This window comes from Onychomys torridus, chromosome 3 (assembly GCF_903995425.1).
Source record: "Onychomys torridus chromosome 3, mOncTor1.1, whole genome shotgun sequence".
Taxonomy (NCBI): domain Eukaryota; kingdom Metazoa; phylum Chordata; class Mammalia; order Rodentia; family Cricetidae; genus Onychomys; species Onychomys torridus.
Window position 1 is genome coordinate 121865816 of NC_050445.1, and position 22155 is coordinate 121887970.

The 22155-nt window shown below is 36.2% G+C and overlaps 1 protein-coding gene across 2 annotated transcripts in view; it reads left to right on the plus strand.

The window, feature by feature from the left end:
* Ctnna2 (catenin alpha 2) overlaps nt 1-22155 on the plus strand; it is a 1122097-nt gene that overhangs the window by 1085406 nt on the left and 14536 nt on the right. The window contains exon 18 of one of the 2 annotated variants that reach the window (XM_036182154.1): nt 12533-12676. The exons of the other annotated variant lie outside the window; for it this stretch is intronic. Within the exon in view, the coding sequence (XP_036038047.1) occupies nt 12533-12676 (144 nt within the window). The remainder of the gene's footprint in view (nt 1-12532; nt 12677-22155) is intronic. 2 annotated transcript variants of the gene reach the window in all.

Below are 22155 nucleotides of genomic sequence, written 5' to 3' on the forward strand. Positions count from 1 at the left end.
CTGGAAACTCATTGCCAAGCTGTGACTATTCTAATTATTGGGGGCTTTTGCATATTTACTCATTGTGAGTCGGCTTCCCCTTTGTTAGTGCTGGTAATTTTCATTTTCTGTTCAGGAGCCAGCTTCTCTAATTGTGGAGTATGTTCACATGTTAGAGATGATGAGACATTTATCAGGTTCCAATGCATACTAGGTTATCAGTAACCCTTGACAGTCAGTTGTTTGAATTTAATACATATTGATGTGCTGTTGCCAAAACCCTACAAAGTTCTCAAACACTCTGTTATATATTCTTTGATAGATCACCCTAATATTTCTCTATTCATAAAAATATTTTATGTAAACCATTTTCATCAAAGAATAGACACCAAAAATTCAAGGAATTTTTAGAAGAATCAAGGTTTCTTGGCAAGATTTCCAAATGTTTGTGTTGAGGCTCTTCACCTTGGCTTCTTCTCCCTCATCCCCTTTCTCTCAACACAGGGTGTCATTTATTATAATGATTTCCATGTTCCAAAGTGTTGCCATGCCACTTTTAGTTCTTTTCCCAGCTAGCCATGATGCAGCCACTGTACCTGCAGATTGAGCAGGAACAAAACCATATCGACATGATGAATGTGTGAACAAATCTTAAGTTCCTTAGGAAATCATGTCTGTTGTCTTGGAAAGTCAACACTACAGTTTGATAAATCTCTGTGGATAAGTATTAAACCATCCTTAAGGCAAGTGTTTCTGTTCCTGTGTGGCTTGCCTTGCTGAAAACATAGCTGGGGAAAGAGCTGGTTTGGCTGGCATGGAGGTCACATCTGGAAAGTCCGTTCCACACAGTTGTACCTTAGAGCTCAGTCAGTTGGCTATTTTGTGCCTCTTCCCAAAGCACAGTCACCTCTTTGCATTTCTAAAATGATCCTGCTTCAACATTCTTCCACAACCAAGAGCTATCTGTCTTGCACTGTGTCCTTCTGTCTATCTGGTGATGATCAATTCTCTTTTGCCAAGAAGTGATCAAAACATTGCATCTCCCTTGCTTCCTTTTTGATCTTCAGCCTTGATGGTACAGTTTTCCATACCACTCTGCTTTCGTACCCATTTGTCCATCGCACCTGTGAAACTGAGTGCTTTTTGTTCAGCTTGCCTCATGTGCTTCCATTTGTTACTTTTCAAATCTTAATGATTGACATGGATGCTCAGTGTATCCTTGTGGATCTCAGACTCCATCACTCTCATCTGGACAAATATTTTCCCTGGCAGAGCTGTTGACCATCAACTTCTCAGTACCCATTGTCTGTCACTGCCTCCAGAGCTTCATTTCCATTGTCCTTTATAGTCATGTAGATTTAGTTCAAACCATCATGGCTTTGACTCACTCGCACTATTGGCATTTGAGAGGTGTTTGAGATTGAGAACACCATCAAGAAGCCTGTTTCCTTCCTTGAGTCTTACTAAGTTCATAAAATCCTTGCATGGGAGAAGGCTTCTTATAGAAGAATGTTACATAACTCTATGATAATCCAGAGTCAAGTGCATTATGAACATTGGCTGTCATACTGCTCAGTTGTGGTCCTACTTGGGGCCGCCTCATGGCTTTTGTTTTCAAGCTTGACTGCTGTGTGGTGCCACATCTGCATCTGTAAGCTGGCTGTCTTTCTCACATTTGCTTTCATATGAGTCTTCATCCTTTTTCACTGATAGCCAAAATGGAGAAAAGTTAAAAAAAATAAAAAAAGAAAAAACAATAAACATTTTGTGCAAAATAGCCACAAATGACTGCCTTCAAAGTTCAGAAAGTCAAGGATATGAGACCCCATATACACAAATTTTCAATTATTTTGCCAAGAAAGATGGACCAGTGTTTTGTGCCATATTTATATTGTTCTCCATTGGGACAGAATTGCTGCATTTTTCAGGAGAGGTCATTGTTTCACATATAATAAAAAAGGAGATATTTGAATATGAGGATGAAAAAACAAGCCATGTGTTATGCTGTCATGGTGCACATTAAAATAAAACACACATGTATGTACCATGTCAGCATATTGATGTTTTATGTGATTCTATGTGGATGAGGTAGAACTAGCTTGTTTTACTGTGTCTGCTTTTGACTTGAAATGGTGGAAAAGGAAAACTCAACCAGTTATGGTAGAGAATGGGCATAAAAACCTCTTTCTGAGTCATGACAGAAGTGACAGAAATGAAGCAGTTCAAGATGAACATCTCTGGAGACTCATCATCACATCTACTATCTAAAACCACTCATTGACTGCTGGTAATCTATTTTCTAGGTTGGCTTCTGCAATTCTGAATAGCCCAAAGGTGCAGTTCTTATGAATTTCAAGGTAGTAGATGCATTTGTGAGTCAATCAGTTTGATTTAGTTATAAATAAAATAATGCACAAATTTTTAAATCAACAGAATGATATAAATATTAGGGCAAAAAAGAAAGTCATGGATTTAAGAGATTAGCCAGTTTGAGTAGGAGCTAGCATTGTCTCATTTAGAGTTGTTTGAAGTTTTAAGTCTATTTTGGAGAAAGGAATAAAAGAAAAAAGGGAAGAGGAAGCCTAAAGCAAGGAGAAAAAGGGAGGAGGGAAGGAGAAATTTTACCACAGTGTACCAAACTAGTTTAGTATAGTAGTCTGTTAAATATGACTATGTTGTATCATCATGGGAGGAAACTTGAGCCAATGTGTGTGTTCTTGTACTTTTAGAGTGGCCTTGTGTATAGTGATATATGTGTCTGTTAGTGTTATGCAAGTGTGCGAGTGAGTAATAGTACACGTGTGTGCACATGCATGTGGGGAGAGGCCAACATTGGCTGTCTTTCCTCAATCACTCTCCACCTTTAGTTTTCGAGAAAGTGTCTTTCAGGGAAACTGAAGCTCATTGGGTTGGCTAGGCTGAGTGGCCCACCAATGAGCTTCAGAGATTCTCTTGTCTCTGTGTCCTCCAGTACTATGTTATAGACACAAACCACAATGCTGAGCTTTTCATGTCGTGCTGGAGATAGATCTCAGGTCTTTATGCTGGTAAAGCAGTCATTTCATCAACTGACCCAAGTCTTCTCCCCTAAGCCAAAGTTTTTAAAAATTGTAACTGTTATTTTGATTATTTCTTTTTTTTATTTGAAAATATTCTCTCATATAATATATCCCAACCAGAGTTTCCCCTCCCTCTACTCCTCCTAGTTCCTCAGCCTACCTCCACCTGCCCCAGATCCACTCCCTCTCTGTTTCCTCTTCAGCAAAGAATAGGCCTCTAAGATATGACAGCTAAACAGTACAAAACAATATAGAATAATACAAAGTGAAAGCCCTCCCATCAAGGCTGGACAAGGCAATCCAATAGGAGGAAAAGAGTCTCAAGCGCAGGCAAAAGACTCAGAGATACACCCACTCCCACTGTTAGGAGCCCCATAAAAACACCAAGCTAACAGCCATAACATATACAAAGAGGACCTAGTACATACCCATGCAGTACCTGAGCTTGCCTTTTCCGTCTCTGTGAGCCCACGTGAACCCTGCTTAGTTGATTAAGTGGGCCATGTCATAATAAAATTATTACCTGAATTCTAAAAATGTAGCATTATTTATGTCAGAATTTTATGCAATGTATTTTGATCATATTTACCAAATCCTTCCCTTAAAATCTCCATATCTACACTTTACCTCCCACTGCTTTCTAAATTTTTGTTCTCTTAAAAAAAAAAAAAAAAAAGCCATGCTGTGGTGGTGCAAACCTTTAATACCAGCACTCAGGAGGCAGAGGCAGGCAGATCTCAGTGAGTTTGAGTCCAGCCTGGTCTACAGTGCAAGATCCAGGACAGGCACCAAAACTACACAGAGAAACCCTGTCTCGAAAAACCAAAAAAAAAAAAAAAAAAAAAAAAAAAGAAAGAAACTTTTCCCCCTTTTTGATTTATTTAATTTTTTTTTCATTTTACATACCAACCCCTGTTGCCCCTCCCTCTTCTTCAGCCCCCCTACCTCCCTGCGTCCCACTGCCATCCTCTCCTCATGGGGGGGGGGCGCTCAAGAAACAAACTTTTAAAAAAATTATGTTTTATATATACATGCAAGTGCCTGAATGTTTTGTCTGCACACTTCTTACTTACCTGGTGCTTGTGGAGGTTAAAAGACAGAATCAGATTCACTAGAACTGGAGTTACAGTTGGGAGCCACTATGTGGGTGCTAGGAACTTAACCCAAGTACCATTAACTGCGAAGCCATCTCCCCAGATGTTGTGTCTTTTTTCTTTCTTTTTTTCCTTCCATTCTTCCTTCCTCCCTCCCTTCCTTCTTTCTTTCTCTTCTCTCTGTCTTTTGGTTTCTCTCTCTGTTTTCTTAGTAACCCATTGAGCCCTCTTTATGCTACACATAAATGCATGGGTATGGGGCCATACATTCGAGTGTAATTAGCCTACCAATACTCACCTAAAGAAGATAAATTCTCCCTCCCTCAGAATCCACTACATATTAATAGCTACTCAGTTAGACCTGAGCCTTTTGAGGGGCTTTCACCTCTATGCTGGAATGTTGACAGGCTTGATCTTGTTTCAAGGCTTGTACAGGCAACCACAACAGCTGAATTCCTGAATACAGCAGTCTTGCCATGTCCATCAGACACAGTTACATTTCCAAGATGGCCTCTGAGTCTTAAGAGAAGGTGGATACACCCATGTCTCATTTGTGGCTGAGCACTCCACTGATACTTTTTCTCTGCTCTTTTATCAGTTGTAAGATTGTGTTAACCACAGTCCATTGCACAAAGAAACTTCTCTGGTGAGGTCTGAGAGATACACTCATCTATAGGTATAGAGAGTAAGGAAACAATTGCAAGTTATTTATTATTGTTTGTGGGATGGTGACATATGTGTGTGCCACAGTAATTGCATGGAGGTCAAAGGTCAATTTTGTGGAGTCAGTTCCCTCCTTCAACCTTTAAGTGGGTTCTGGGGATCGAACTCAATTCATCAGACCTATGTGGCAAGCATGTTTACTAGCTAACCATCTCACTGGCCCAGTTGAAAGTCATTCTCATTGTGCATATTGTATCTTATGTGATAAAGGATGAAGATGAATATTCATGGTAATCAATGAATAATATTCTATAAAATACTGTAAACTAATAATTTTCAAAATCATCTTGACAATAGCACATAAATAATGATATATGTATCTCTCTCTCTCTCTCTCCCTCTCTCTCTCTCTCTCTCTCTCTATATATATATATATATATATATATATATATATATATACACACACAGGAAAAAACACATATACTTTATATTTCTTTTTCTTCCCTCAGTGTGCAAGAGTTCAATGGCTGATATATATGACCTGAACTAAAGCAATTTATAAAAAAAGAAAATGTGTAATGTTTTATATATATACATATATGTGTATATTTGTCCAGTTGGTAAGGGTGACATTTTATTTGAGTGATTCTATATCTCCTGATACACACACACACACACACACACACACACACACACACACACACACACAAGTCCTAGTATTTTTTAACAGGATAAAATAGTCTGTGGAACAACCATAACATCTAACCATGCAAACTTATACTTTAAGCATCTCCTTTTTTTGGAGGTTTTAAAACATCTGATGCTAACTATAGTTGATTCTTGATTATCTCCAATGATCAAATCATAACAGTAATTGGAGATCTAAATTGCTAATTTTCTCCACATGGAGTTAGAACACATGTCTGTGTGGCTTTGTAACAAAAGGATATGCATTCAAGGAATTCATAACAATTCAGAAGATCTTTATTCTGATCTTCTAGCCAGTAGGCCATTAAGTATTCAGGATTAAAGGACCTACCCTCCTTGATCTACAAACAGCCTCAGTGTCTGTATCTATAGAGAGTAAAATAACATAAATTCTAAATGAATCTGTATTGGGTAGCATGTACTGTGTAGCAGTAAGAAAATCAAATAGATATTTATCAACTAGAACATGGAAATAGTTCTTAGTACACAGTTTACAGGTAAGGAGAGTTGCTACATAGTATAGATGTTCTTCCTAAAGTCTCACCTCTGGTCTATTAGGATGGCAAAACTTCAATGTGTACCTACATTCTGATGTTTCATTCCATTTCATACTCATATTCACACCAGTGCATTCGAGGTATTGATCTTTTGTTTTTCACAAATTCTCTAGGACAAATAACTGCTAATTGTTTTTCCAGTAAAAATTCATTCTCTCAAGAGTATAAGCATGACATATAACCTATTCAAACATATTTTTGAAGAACTAGGGAATCAAAATTTTAATAGAAAAATAAAAATTCTCTTTAGGTATTGGGCGTTATAGGGATCTGGGGTGTCAGTTACCTGGTATATTGTCTTTCTAAATTCAAGCAAACTTTGCTAAGGATGATGGGACACTGATCCACTATGTGAAGAGGCTCTTGAGTTACATATTCTGTGATGGGGGTTCTCAACTTACCAATAGGCTTAGTTTTATTTGTTCTCATTCATTTCTTTGTTTCTGTAATAAAATAGCATGACCTCAAGCAACATGAGGGAGAGAGTCTATAATACTGAAGTAGGCATGGCAGCAGGAAGTAGAAAGAAAGAACAGGAAGTAGGGTGAGGAGACAAGCCCTCAAAGCTCCCACCGGTAATGTATTAATTCTAACAAGGTTCTCCCTTCTAAAGGTTCCATAAATTCTTCAAACAGTGCTTCCAACAGTGGACAAAGCATTCAAATACTATTAGGGATATTTTTCATTCAAACTACCATACTGCCTTTGAAAGAAATTATTCACTGACAGAGTGAATCCAGTGGTGTTGATAGTACTGAATTATTTTAAATACAAAAAAGAACCATGTTTAAATGTACTCATTTGAAAAGAAGAAACTCTGTATGAGAAGCCAGAACATGAGCCAAATAACATGCTTGTGGTTGAGGTATTGATCTCACCAGATTCATTTGGTGGCATTGCCTAAACTTGTACAGGACTGAAGAGTTATTTTTAGTTTAGTTTGAGGACTGTATTAGATTCATTTTCTATTGTTGGGACTAAAATACCTTGACAAAAAACAATTTGAGGTGAAAAAAAATGTATTATATGACAATTCAAGAATACAGCCCTTCATGTTAGGAAAATCAAGGCAATGGGAGTGGAAATAAGCTGATCACATTGTATCCAATACAAGGAAAGGAGAGAGGATGAATGTGTGATGCTGCTCACTTTTTCCAGTTATGCCATGCTGAAGGCCCTTCTCTGGGAATGGTCTCATATGTAATTAAAAGGGTTCCTACTATGTCAATTAACAAAATCAAGGAAGTCCCCTTGTGACATGACCAGTGATCTATCTCCCAGATGATTCTTGATCCTATCAAGTTGACAATTAAAAGCAATTATTACAAAGGCCTTATTGCTTATAAGATTAGCAAGGGTTAATGGCTTGAAACAAAATGTATTGGTCCCAGAATTCTCAGCATCACCATGTGTGCCTTTGAGTTTTTAACATTTTTCAAATCACAGGAGCCTCTAATTAAAAGGAAAGCAAATAATTAACACCTTAATCTATTATCAACAAGTGCTTTAGATTTCAGTTGATATTCTGAGAATTATTTGGCAGCCAATTAACAATAATACCTTATAAAAACTTAGAAACTGTATACATGAGCTTTAGTTAATTATGAGGGGGAGATAATTGGCTGCATCTTGTAATATCTGTGAAACCTATACAAACTTATGGACATAAGTTTGCCTTATAAAGTGTTAATGTAAGGAATGTTCTAATCTTGAGGACTGTTTCACATGTGATAGATTTTTGAAGTCCTGTTCCAAGGTCTTCGTTATTGTAAATATTTAAAGCAATACTTTTAAATAGGGCTTGAGGAGTTAGCTGAATGGTAGAGCATTTGCCCTGGGTTTTGGTGTCTAGCACGAAAAGAAAAGCTTAAAATAATGCTTAGATAAGCATTGTTAAGGAAGCCTTTTGAACAATTTTAAATATATAAGAGCAGTTTCATGTGTACTTGCTCCCTGACCGTAAACCAAATAATTGTTAGAGGTCAAAGCATTCAGTGAATAAAGTACATAGTAATACAGTCCTGGTTTTCTGGTTTTCCTGTATTATAAGATTCATCAGTGTTAGCAACTGTTACTTACAACTTCACACTTATAACTAATTGATACTTTGTTTGCTCATGTATGGTAGTTTTCTTTCTCATTTCTCTCTGATTTGCTTGCCCCCAGCAAAACTTCTAGGCTGAACAAAATAGATAACGTATAAAAAGTTAATATATTAAATAGATAAAACAAGCAGACTCAATATTAAGCCATATACTATAAGATGATCTGGGGATTCCATTATTGATTTTTGTGTATATTTTTCCATTACTGAAAATGTCCAAGAACACAGTCAAGCTGACAGGATGGACTCCTTTCAATACTAGATCTGGGAAAGTTCTGAGAAGAGTATTTCCTAAGGTGGATCAGTGTTTGTGAAAGTTCTTTTGATTTGTAATTAAAAGTTCTACTGGGACCCCTCATTTCAGAGGGGGGATTTCTTAGGTTCCAATGTTCAATATGATTGCAGTTAGTGAAATATAGGAGCCTATAGACAGGTTGGCTTTCACATAGAACATATGTTGAGGTAGGTAATACTAATTTCCAGAAAGACTGACAATCAAGAATTTATTGATTTCTCATCTACATCAGATAGCTTCTGATTCCTTGAATTCAGCCCCCATTGACTCTCTCACACATTTACTATGTGAAGACATAGTGAACAGTATAAGTTGAATCAAATCATTCCAAGCTTCTTAGTCTCTATTAGCAAATAATTACTATGGAGGATATTTTTTTGACTATTGTGTTTTTATTATACTATGCATCCCATCTCATTTTCTGTGTAATTTCTCAGCTTACTGGGTTGTTTGGGATTCTCTGATAGAATGGAAGGGCACCTTTGGATGGCTACCTCTGTGTCTTTACTGTTCTTTTGATTCACTGAATTCTGAAAATGAAAGTGTGCTTCACTTACTGCTGTCTACATTCTGTCCCTATAGATGCTTTTGTCAAATGCTTTCTCCAGTCTAATTTAAATGATTTACAAAATATGGCTTTGATCACAGCCCTTAGAAGAGAAATATGTGACACATTTTGGTCCATGTATCTTATAAATAGGAAAGACTTCTACATGGGCAATATGGAGTTTTCTTATTTCAGAATTCCTGAACTACTTCAGAACACATCGTCTTCTAATCTTGAACAATCATTTTCCTTTTAGGCAATAAATGTATTTCAAATCCTCCATCTTAATCCTATTTTCTAGAAGGCAAGCTTTCTTAATTCAGACTATTAATCTTTCTTCTCATCATCAATACTGTATCTCATTTTATTACTTTTCTTTGAATGCCTTCATCTATGCAGATCCCTTGCTGATAATGAAGTTGACTGGAACTGGAGTTAGATGTTCTGTCAAATCTATATGACCTGTGTCTTAACCTCATTCATCCATTTTCTTTAGCAAATCTATTTTGCAACTGGGTATTACTATCTTGGAAAGGTTCCAGTCGGGGCCATTTTTTAAAAAGTATCTATTCTTTTCTGCTCTTATTTCTACACATAAGATAGTACCACAAAACAAACCAAACAATTACACCTTTATCTAGAAACTTCTGATTCAAACATGCCCCTATGACTGATAATTGAGATTTCTCTTTTTGAGTTACTTTCCTTTGATAATAACACTGTGATCAAGCCCTGGCCTAGTCACGTTTTCCATGTTCAGTTAGTTTATTAGTTTATAAGAATGATCTGCTCATTGTTCTTTCAAAGTACTCCTATCATTCCAGCAGTCTCTTTTTAATCTCCTACATTATAAATTAAATTGAGTTCATTAATTCAATGAAATTAAAAGCCATCTTATATGTTCTTTATCAGATGAACATAGTGACTGTTATGATAGAAACATCTGCCAGACATCTTAAAATCTTTTTATGTCTTATCTTGAAGAGATTCCTCATTCATTTGTTTTAATATTATGGAAAAAGCATGCAGTGAAGTATCAGTTAAAGTCAAACAGATTGTATGAACATTGTCAATTGGGTTGCATCCTGCTTCAAAGCAAGTTATCTTGTTTTAACTAATATCATCACTACAGGCATTTTCACAACCAGTCACACCAAATTCACCTGAAACGTCAGCACAGTGTATTATTGTGCATCTTTTTGATGCAGCCTAGTTTTGCATTGGGTTCCTGAAGTTGCTTTCCATTTCCCAATTGTCAATAGGCAGACAATAAAAAATACTTACAGATTATGGTTCAACTTCAGTATATTCTATTTCCATATTTATAAACTAGTTAACTCAATTTGTGTTCTTTTGTGTAATGGTATAGAATTATAACTTCTTTATTGGGTAGTCAAAATCTAAAGATGTTTGTTGGAAATTGGGCAATTGCATCATTGATTTTTATGACTAAATTTTTGAAACACGGGAGATGACTCAAGTTCCTAAGATTTCAGATCAGCTTTGAAAATAATAACCATAATTGACTAGCATGTTCCCTACAAAGGAATAATCAGGCACTGCTTATTATTAAAAATCAATGGCACATTACAAACTATTAAAAATAGCTAAGATAAGCCAACTAATCAATGATTCAATATGTAAAAACTGAAAGTGAAACTTCATAGGGTCATTAGTTTCAAGATCTCATGAAAAAATGCTATTGTATGCAGAATTTGAATTTATGCAAAAACATTACATAAAATGGAAATACAGTAATACAAGGAAAATCCACGTAGAGTACCCTTGCTCTCTCTAACTTAGAGAGATTGTCAGATGTGAGAAAAGGCCCTTCAGCATATACACTTGATAATTTTTTTCCTTTGGTTTCATCTTGAATTCTATAAAGACATTTTTTAAATGTCTCCAACATTTATTTTCAAGCTGAGGATGAGAGTGACGTTGCTAAATCTATCATTAATTTGAATTTAGTAACTTCCACATTTCAAAATACTCCCAAACTTGCCAGTTTTGCATATTTTTATATTGTAATTATTGTAATACACATATATTTGGTAAATTACAGTAGAATTAAAAATCAAACTACATTGATTTAAAAATCAAAGATTCACACATTTGGTATTTTATTTAATCTGCATATGCAAACAGACTTTGGCAATGCCAAAATTATTTTGAATCTTACTTTTTTCTAACACATTTTTTTTGTGAGAAGAGATGATTTTGTTCTTCATCTTTTCCACTAGACCGGTAGTTCTCAACCTTCCTGATGCTGAGACTCTTTAATATAGCTCCTCATGTGGTGATGACCCCAAACCATAAATTATTTTGTTGGTACTTCATAAATCTAATTTTGCTACTGTTGTGAATCATAATATAAATATTTAATAAGCAGGATATCTGATATGCAACCCGTAAAGAGGTCATAATCCACAGGTTGAGAAACACTGCACTATACAGAAGCACCTCTGGCTTCTATATGAAACACGAACTGCTTTTTGGTACCAATTATTTTCTTTACCATAGTTCTTACTTCATAACTTGTAGTGTTTCACATTTTTATATTTCTAAGCCATCCCTTGAAAAGAACCATCATAGTTCTCTTATACATTGCTGCATCTTGACTGAGAAAAAAACTGGACTCAGATATTAAAGTTCTGCCTATAAGACTGGAGTTGTTTATTCCAAGAATAATTTGTCAGGCTGTTAGCCTCTGGGTCATATAAACTTGACCTCTGAGTATGAAAGTACAGAGGTTTGGGGGACTATAAGACTCTTACCTTTGATTTTCCTGGACTTTAGAAAATAAGCTTTACAGATCCAGTGAAGACACATAATATGACTGGTACCTATGGAAAACATTTTTTAAAAACAAACACGATTTTCAGAACAACATATATTGAGAAAATTTAAGAATTCTAAAGATAGAAATGGGCATTGGTTATTGGCTTATCTTTTCAATCATGCCATTCACACAATCCCTCTTGGGTTCCAAAATCAATCATAAAAATTTGCAGTTCCAACAATGAGTGCTCCCCAGTGAATGAGGTAAGTATCCCTTTTATACCACATGCTGGGTTATGTACAAAGGTCAAGCCTTTGACCAAGCTTGCATATCAGGACACTAGAACCTCCAAGCAAGGCACCTGGAACTCCCACATTTTGTTCCAGGCTTTAAGAGTTACAGATAGCCCTTGCTTTCTCTTTTGGCAATGTTCAGTCATTCCTTTTGAGCCCATATAACTATCCCTAACAGTGCTGAGCAAAGGAGGGTGCCTCTTCATCCTTCTCCCAGATGGTCCCTTTATCTGTTGGATACCTAAAGAGGAATCTGAATGATTGGCTGCTTAATGTCAAGAAGGCTGGCCATAATCTCTTTCAACACCTAATTCCTTCATAACCTCTTTCTCCTAGGTAATTCCCTGTTCCCTCTTCCACTTCCCCAATTCCCTCCCAAGTAGGATACGGGATTTTTTTTTTCTCTTGCTCTCTCTCTCACTTTCTCTTTTCTGTATCTCTCGGAAATCAGACAGGAGTTCAGAGCACTTTCACTACCTTTTATGAGGTAGATTGTGATGTCATAGATGGGGGCAGGGCTAGTCAACTTTCTACCCACCTCCCAACCTGTGCTGAGGGAGCTCCAATCGGGAGTGGAAGCAGTGACTCCTCCATGGTAAGTAACTTCACTTTATAATCTAATATCTTTGTTGTAATTATTAATTCTGAAGAGCGGGTGGGGGGTATGGATGGGCTAGATTCCAGGCAAATGAACACATGCAAGCTGAAACACTCTTTACCTAATCAACTTTGGGCAAAGTTGTTTGTTTTTGAGAAGGGTAGGAATCTGAGCAGATAAACTTCCACTGTGATCCAAACTTGAGAAGCACACATGGTGTTGACATTGCATTTCAGTCTTTTTTTCCATCAGGACTGAGAGTACATTATGTGTAATGCATCTATCCTGCAATCTCTGTGTACTCCCCTAAAGACAGCTAGCCAAGAGGATATGCTGATTATTTGTCTTTAAAGAGTATTGCAGGGCCATGGAATGTCCTTTAATGGTGTTGGCCCTGAGACCTTTTCAATACTTCTAAAATCACAAGGAGTAACAAAGCAAACAAACTGTACTTTCAACATTCTTGATTTAAGTGTTACAAAAAAAAAAAAAAGAGGAAAGCTTCCTAATGCTATGACAAAATTGACTTTTTTAATGAAAAAAAAGTCACCACTCTTGCAAGTTTAGGGCATCCATTTTAAAAGTGTCACAACCAAATATACTATCGTTTTTGTATGTTATTGTTGCTGTTCAGTGTTGTAACACTGCTGTTTTTATTGGGTCACTTGGTCAAGACATGTGGAAAGCTGCTGTTCGTTGAGTTTCTGTTGCTGATTAGCTCTTTATATACCTTACTGTTTAGAGAGAAAAGATGAAGTAGAGTGAGCCTTTCTCTTGGCTTCTTTCCTTGTTCTTTCCTGGTACTTATTATAATGCTGGAGCTGGAGGCTTTTGTCTAAGAGGGCAAAAAGAGATCATGAATTCAGTTACAACTTTCAGGGTATGTGGAAGGAGTAGGATTTCCTTCCTTCCTTCCTTCCTTCCTTCCTTCCTTCCTTCCTTCCTTCCTTCCGTTCTTTCTTCCTTCTTCCTTCCTTCCTTCCTTCCTTCCTTCCTTCCTTCCTTCCATTCTTTCTTCCTTCTTCCTTCTTCCTTCCTTCCTTCCTTCCTTCCTTCCTTCCTTCCTTCCTTTCTTTCTTTTCTTTCAATGGAACATCAGAACATGGGTCCCTGTTGGAATGAGATGGACACATTTAGGTATGGACTATCAAAATTATAAAATATACGAAGAGGCTATCACTTATGTTTTTCAAAGTATAGAGCCTTAATAGGCATTTATTTATGCACATTGATGGTAGAAAACATGGACAGTTTGAATGGAGATCTTTGTTTTGTTTTGCTTTGTGTTTATTTTTGGAACAAGGTCTCACATATCTCTGGGTGACCTCCAAGTTGTTATGTAGATGAGAATAACTTTGAATTTCTTATCCTCCATCTCCTGAGTGCTAGGATTATAGATGTGGACCACCAAACCAAGTTTAATGTGTTGCTAGAGATTGGTCTTTTGGCCTGCTCAGGAAGCACTTTACTACTGATCCATATCCACAACCCCAAAAAGTCATAGCTCTCACTAATAGGTTTTCTGTTTTATTCAGAACTTGTACTTCTTATACCAGATTTGTAGAACTTTATATTTTAGTAAGCACTGGATAATTTTGGTACTGAGAATTTGGGACCTGGAGGGGTGGTGCTTCTAGAACTAATTTCTCTCTTAGATGCCTAGTCTAAAAGACTGACTATAGTTTTAGATATTTTAGACTTGGTAAAGAAAAATAGGGCCACTCTAGCCAACAGGAAGATTTTGGGAAGTATTCACTAGCATTCAAGCTAATATTACAATGCGCATGAGAATGCTAACTTCTTACATGTTTGGTTATTCCCTGTCAAATCTATTAACTACCTCTCATTAAAAGCATTATACCCCTAAATCCCAGGTAGGAACAATGTTTTCAGTGGTAGGAAATGTGATGTCTACTCATAGCTCAAGTTGTTAATGTCTTTTATCAACCCCTCACACAGCTGCCAGGTAAGAAATGGCAATATTTTTCCAAACTCTTGGAACACAATCATCTTTAAACTTCGTGAGTTGAGAGTGGTTGTGTTGTACGCTTGTGCCACCTCAGAAAATCTACCATGGAATGTCTCATGCATGCACTTGTTGATTTTCATGTGCATGTTCCATCTATAGTGGTGTTCAGTGTTTTTTAAATGTACTTTGTATGTATTAAAGTTATAATTTATAAATGCACACATATAATATATCCTAAAGGAGATGGTGGATTGTAACAGTAGTTATATTTGATTAAGATCTATAATTGATATACTGATCCTCTTCCTGTCATTGACTGGTTAGGTTTACCCAAAGTCAATTGATATACTGATCCTCTTCCTGTCATTGACTGGTTAGGTTTACCCAAAGTCAATGATTTAGATTCTTTGAGCATATGCTTTTACTTAACTATGAAATAGTTATATGGTCTATAAAGGACATGGCCTCATGTATATAGACCCCAAAATTCTATATTTTTTATGATTTTTGAAAAAAAAAGACAGCTAAAAAGAGGACTGAATAGTTAAAAAGACAGTTTTTATATTGGACATATCTTCAATCCTTTAACAAGTTCATTCAAAAATAGATTTTAAAATATATCCTCCATCTGGTGTACTGTTTTTGGTTAATACTATATATGAATAGTCCATGTTTTTTGGCATGTAATCATCATTTGATTAACTTGTTCTCTATAACACACTTAATTCTGAATGAACTGAAATGTAAGGAGAAGTAGTGCCGTAATAACTGGCTGGGCTGTTTTGAAAGACTGATTTGTTTAGAACTCAGTATTTTTATATTTTTATGGCTAAAATTGGTTGGCATTAAAAATATACATATCTACTAGATGTTCCACAAAAATTTTGTCATTGAAGACTCTGCAGTTCAAGATTACATATGCAATATTTTAGGAACACCCATATGTTATGGATAAGTATTGATGAGTAGAGAAATGATAGGTACTAAGCTATGAGCTATATAGGCAATAAAAAGATTGTTCATCTGGGTCTTGAGGAATGTGCAACTCTTGAGAACTCTAAACACTTGCCAAGTGATAACTTGGAAATTAACATAGTAAGTGCTCAAGTAACTAAGAAATATCCCTGTGACCTTCTAAGCTAAGGACTTAGGTTAGGTCCTTATCTAGTTTAAGTATCTTCATTTCCTAATGTTATATAAATGTCTACAATTTGCATTCTCTGGAACTACCTTTAGACTAACATGTTTAGGGGGAGCAACAAGCTCATAGAATCAAGTGTTATAGAATGGCTGTGAGAAGTGGTGATTTGCCTTAGTAGTATTGGTGTCTATGTTTTTGTACAAGAGAATGCCAGATAAGAATGTAGGTCTTCAAGATCAAAGAAATGTTAATGGACTTGAGGATATCGTGTATTCAGATGTGTTTTACATCAAAACTAGTCACTCCTGATAGTCTTGTACTTTCCCTGAATCATTTCTGACTTAATCATATGTTTAGTTTACAACTTCGGAGAAATTAAGAAACCCACAAGTGAATGGTCTGTAGATGTTTTTGATGAGATAAAACTAGATAGCCATTTCTCGGTTATACAGAATGTCATGTGACCATGCCTAGACACATCTATGGAAGACAATTGAAGGAAAAGGGAATAACTCCAAAGCTAACTGGTTCTCAGGGGAAATGGAAAGGGAATGTTTTTCTGGAGACATCTGTGGTAGGTTTAGAAGTGTTAGATGGTGATAGAAATGTCCACCAGTCAATGAGAATCTGTTTTAGAAGATGGTTTTGGAAGGCAAGGAGAAGCAAGAATCATGGCACATTCTCTGCCCTAGAAAAGCCACAGTTGATAACGTTTAAGTACTAAGTAAAACTGTGTTTCATTATGTAAGTCTTCTTCCTGATACCCTTGGGAGGAGATTATTGATTTAGGTTTGATTTACACATATGGATAAATAAAAACCTACCCAAAAGCCTCTGTGATATAGACTCAGTGATGATTTCTAGTGTGTAGTCTGCCTCACTTTCTTGTCATCAAAATCCATCCAAGTTACTATTTTGACCTTTCTAACAGTCTTGATCTCCATGAATAGAACTACCCTGCAGCCTATTCCCTTTTCCAGATTCTAAGGGCTTTGTAACTAAATAAAGATTTGGCTCACTCCATTCTGTTAAATGCTTTTTAGTTTCTTAATGTGACATCAAAATTACCTTGTAGATTTTATTATCTCAGGAAATCTTTTTTTTTCTACAGGCTGAACTTGGCTATGTGAGAACACTGAAGTTTAGGGATGAAAAACAGCTTTCCAAGAGAAAAAAATTATGTTGGAACTAATTGTTCAATACAAAGGTCAAATGAAACTTGAATTATTTTTCAAAGACATTATAGATCATTAAAGGATGGTAGTGATATTAGAACTTCTTTTCCCAAAAGAAAGTTGACATTGTTCTCTTTACTCAAGTCCAAGCATGCATACTTATAGAGTATTGTAGAAATAATCAGATCTGTAATTAACACATACTTATATATAATATGATGTCTATTATTTGATGTAATATAGATACACAGATGAAATTATCATAGAAAACAAGTGTCTAAAACAAGTAACAATGATATTTTACAACATTCTTCCTGAACAAAATATAATCCAAGGTAATTTGAATATCTATATAGAAAGGGAAAGAGTAAAAAGAAAGTGTCATATATATGTGTAATTTAATCACACATATACATTCTTTGTAGATATAGAACTACCATGGAATAAGAGTTTTCTAGGGAGAAGAGAAAGTATAACATCCCCAAAGAGGAAACCTGAAAAATCCTACTATTTATGTACATTGTAGGCTAATTGGACCTGAAAATGTCAGAGAAAAGTAAAATGTGTTTGTCTTATTACTACTATTTAGTAGTGTTCTTTTTCCTTTTGCAATGACCAGAACATCTGCATGAAAAACCCAGCATAGGGGTAAAAGGAGGCTATGAAAAATGCAGAAGCTGGGCTAAACTACAAACCTCTTGAATAAAGATGATAGAGACTAGGATCTTGGAATATCTAACTACCAAAATTCTTAACATACATCAGGTGATTCATTTTCGCACCTCTGTTTCAAAGTCTGCAAAGTAACAAACTAACTCATTTTTCTGTTCTTGGAAGAAATTTCAGAGGGGAAAAATTGAACATTAGGAGTTAAGAATTTAGAAAGTTAATGGTAACCTTGTTAGTTAGGTTTTTATAGCTGAAACTAGAATGCCTTGAAAGACCAATTTAAGGGTGGATTTACTTGTTTTGGCTCACTGTTTTGGACTGTTCAGCTGTGGTCACTTGGCTGCTTGTTTCTAGACTCAGACTGAGGCAGAAGATAATGGCAGTGGAAGCATATGACAAAGTCTGCTTACCTTAAGAGGGAGTCAACCTCTTTGACAAGCCCCCTAGGGCTTTCTTCCACCTAGACCTGTCTTCCTACTGTTTGTCACTTCCCAATAATGCCACCATATTATGACTCCATCAAAGGATCAATCCACCAATTAGGTCAGTGCTCTTAGGATTCTAATCATTTCCTCAAAGCTATCAGCTGGCAGCTAAACCACTGATGCATGAGCCTTAGTGGGACATTTCACATTCTGACTGATGCAGTAATGTAAGACTATCCATCAAATAGTCCATTTAAACCTTTGCTACGCATGAGGATTAACATTATAAGAATGATGGTTACACTGGGCAGTAGTGGCACACGCCTTTAATCCCAGCATTTGGGCGGCAGAGCCAGGTGGATCTCTGTCAGTTCGAGGCCAGCTTGGGCTACCAAGTGAGCTCCAGGAAAGGCGCAAAGCTACACAGAGAAACCCTGACTCAAAAACAAACAAACAAACAAACAAAAAAAAAACAAACCCCAAAACAAAAAAAGAATGATGGTTATAAGTCTTAGGAATCAGTAAATGATGAACTTAAAGGAAGAGGGTAGGACCATGGGACCATAGAGATCTGAGAAGTGGTCTTGCATATTTTCTTTGGCTCTCTCTCTGCAAAATTGTGAAGAGATGTGCATTTTTGTGGGTATGTGAGATGGGGAAGAAGAAGAGAATATTGAGAAGAAATAGAGAAAGAACAATTCAGAGAAGTATATTTCTAGAATAGTATTGACAAAGCTGTTGGATGACTTTAAGTGAAAGACTTTAAAAATGTGCACTTTAGCATTCTCATCTTAACTAGGAAAAAATTCATGTGTTTATGCTCCTGAAATGAAATGTGATCTAGATGGTCTGTATTAAAAATATTAGTTGCATAACTATGTATTTGATTCAACAATCAATTAGAAGTGTTAAATTTCTTCTCTATTTTCCTTTCATGGATAACAGCTGTTATCTTACACCCATCAGTCTGTGCAGAAAGCTAGGGAAGTGCTCAAAGACAGCAGGAAGGGACACTTGAGAGATGGCCCACTTTTGTTCCTTCCAAATAGACACTATAGCTTTTTTGATGTCATAGATACCTGCTTGTTCCCTTTCATCATGTCTGCCCCAGTCAAACTTTTGTACATTCAAAGAGCTGAGCAACCAGACCAGGGCTCTGCCTCATAGAAATAGTGCATCATTGTGAGATTAGAGGAATCATATGGAGAGGTGATGGATGAAATTATGAAAAAACAATTACTCAGACAAAAGAGAATAGTATTGATTTTCACATTTGAGAATATAGAAGCAACAATTAGCTATTAAAGTAGGAGATGCTCATATTTTTGCTTTTACCATTCTGAAACTGAAGTTTGAAAAACAAATATGGATCAGTATCCAATTCACAAAGGTTTCTGATATAGATGGATTTGGATTCTAGAAAGAAGAGAGGGGACAATCTTATGGGTTAAGGTGAGACCTTCCTGGGATATAAAGTCAGTCTGAGACTCCTAAATAGAAAGACTCTTATTTTTTTTTTCCAATTTACTAAGTCTGGAGTAGTCTAGATAACCCTTTTCTGTGAAGGTTCTTGTAGTTTGCCAGTGTAGAGTGTTAAACCATCTCTGAATTCCCCTACTGGATGTCTACAGCAACCACTCATCTCTAGTCAGTGACACTTGACTGTATTGGAGTCAACAAAATTACCTCTGGAAGAACACTGTAGAACTAGTTGCCATCTTGATCTTTTGCTCAGAATATACACACCCTTTGAGATGGAGGGAGCTTCTTGTATTCCTTCTCTTTGAAAGGGCAGAAAATGGCAGAAGCTGTGCTTCAAGATTCACTTTCTGCCCCTTGGTGTTAGCCTGGCACCAGGGCATGGAGGTGTACCTTGCTAAAAGAAAGACTGTTAAGGACCTATTGGAGTTGTTGTGCATTGATCACCTTATCTCCTTCCTACTTGTAACAGATTCCCCTTAGCTTGCAGATACAGGAATTCCTGTTCTGAAAGACTATTATTTGAATGGTTAAATTTGGAGAAAAGAAATTTTAAACAGGGCAAAAATGACTTAATTTATTACTTTGTATGAACCAGGAGTTTTTTTTTTTTTAATCCATTATGTTCATGACATTTAAACTTGCAAGTTTCTATCCTCGATGCTCTGATTCAGGTAATTTATTTAATTTTTAAAGTACTGTGAAAACAATGGAATTATCATAGCACTTTGTTCATTCTGTACACTTTGAAATCTTGATATGGTGAGAACAGATAAATATATTTTTAAGATGGAAGGAAAAAGGGAAAGTGATAGGCTATATTCCTTCCTTAAAATATTATTTTTCAATAATATCTAGTGCATTAGGCTAATGATCATGTTGGAATTCAATTTTCTAGTGGAATTATTTTTGAGATATTTATAATCAATAAATTAGGTAGTATATAAGTTTGTACCAGGTGAGCCTTGAAACCATGGAGTTATTGTCAAACACTAAATATGTTTCACAGCTAAGAATTATAATAAAGTTGGAGTGTCCTTGTAGATATAACCCCAGATATAAGACACCACTCAGTGGTGTATCAAAAGTGATATACTAAACTGTAGCCTTGACATTTTTGTCTCTTGGGGAAAAAATGAGAGGACCTTAAGTCTTGTAATACATATGTAGGTGATTTAACATTGTCAAGGCTATACTCACAGGAAATCCAAGAAAAAAACTTTGTCTTGGGGAAATTTCCATATCAATACTAAATGTAGTATGATGCAGCATCTTGCCGATGCTAAAAATCAACCTGTACCTCTTTAATGTTTATCTTTGTTCCTGGGTTAACAGTTGCTGTCACCTTAAAATTAAAGTAGTATTTTCCCCAAATAAGTTTTCCAGTTCATAGATTTCAAGCTTCTTTTCAACAGAACTCTGATATATTTTTCTCTGATTTTTGGCAATACTGTTATGCATTTCCTGTCTTTTGAGGATTCCGTTCCCTTTAATCTGTGAATTATGAAAGTTTCTTGTGTAGCTCAGTATCTTTTGATAGAGTACAGACAATATGTTGTCCATCCATAGAGGTCCTTTGTTGAACCAAAAATACTTGCAGTTTTAGATGGAAGGGATCCCTCAGGTGTTTTTGCTACATTTTCAATAAAGTGCATTCACTGCAGGAGAACAGGACTAGAAGGTTTCCAAACTAGGCCAAGCCCTGGCAGGCACCTGTATGAGGAAGCATCCTGGCTTCTAATGAGAACCACCTTATATGCCCTTTATGTCTTCTCTTAGTTAAAGGCATTTAGAACTGTGGTACATTGCTAAATGCATGATTCACAAGAACAAAGGGCATCTCAGATGATTGTTTTTCCTCTTGTAGGTTCCTCTTAAGTTTCTTTTCCCTACTGATGAGAAAGTGAAGCTAAACTTAGTATTACTTTTTTAAAAATTAGAAATAACTCAGGAAAAAAATCTAATAATTTCGTCACAGGGCATATGCCAAACTTTAGGAGATATCTAAAAGTGTATAACCCAGCAAAGAACACACTCATCAATTTGTAGATTCCAATAGGCACATCTCATACTTCAGTTTAAAGAGAAGCTTCAACTAAGAATCCATCACTGAGCCGAGTGCCACTTATCCCACTATCACCAATACCTAATCCCAATGTGCTTCATGTATCAAGAACCCTTGTGGAAAACACACCAGGAAGGGGCAAAAAAGTACCTGTACTTAAGGATCCAGAATAGTAGCTATGGAGACAGGACCCACAAAGCTTTCAAGTACAAAACAGCAAATAATAGCTCTCCATCTGATTGGAGGAAGAAATGCAGCAGAATTAAGATGGAGTCATCAAAAGCATTTTAGTGGATGAGCTGCTAGTTCATGTGGAAGGCATGACTTCCCTTCAATTTATTCTTAGAATTTGTCCATCTATTTCCAACCCCTTAAAACATGTTTCCTGTAGAGCTTCCTATACAGACAGTTTTTCTTTGATTATTCAGCAAAATAAAAAGTTGAGAGTATAACTAGACCACCATGCAATCGGGGCCAAGGTGGAGACTCATCTTCTCTGGAAATTCTTTTTCCTTATCTTGCCAGTACTGATTATAACCAGTTACTTGAGTCA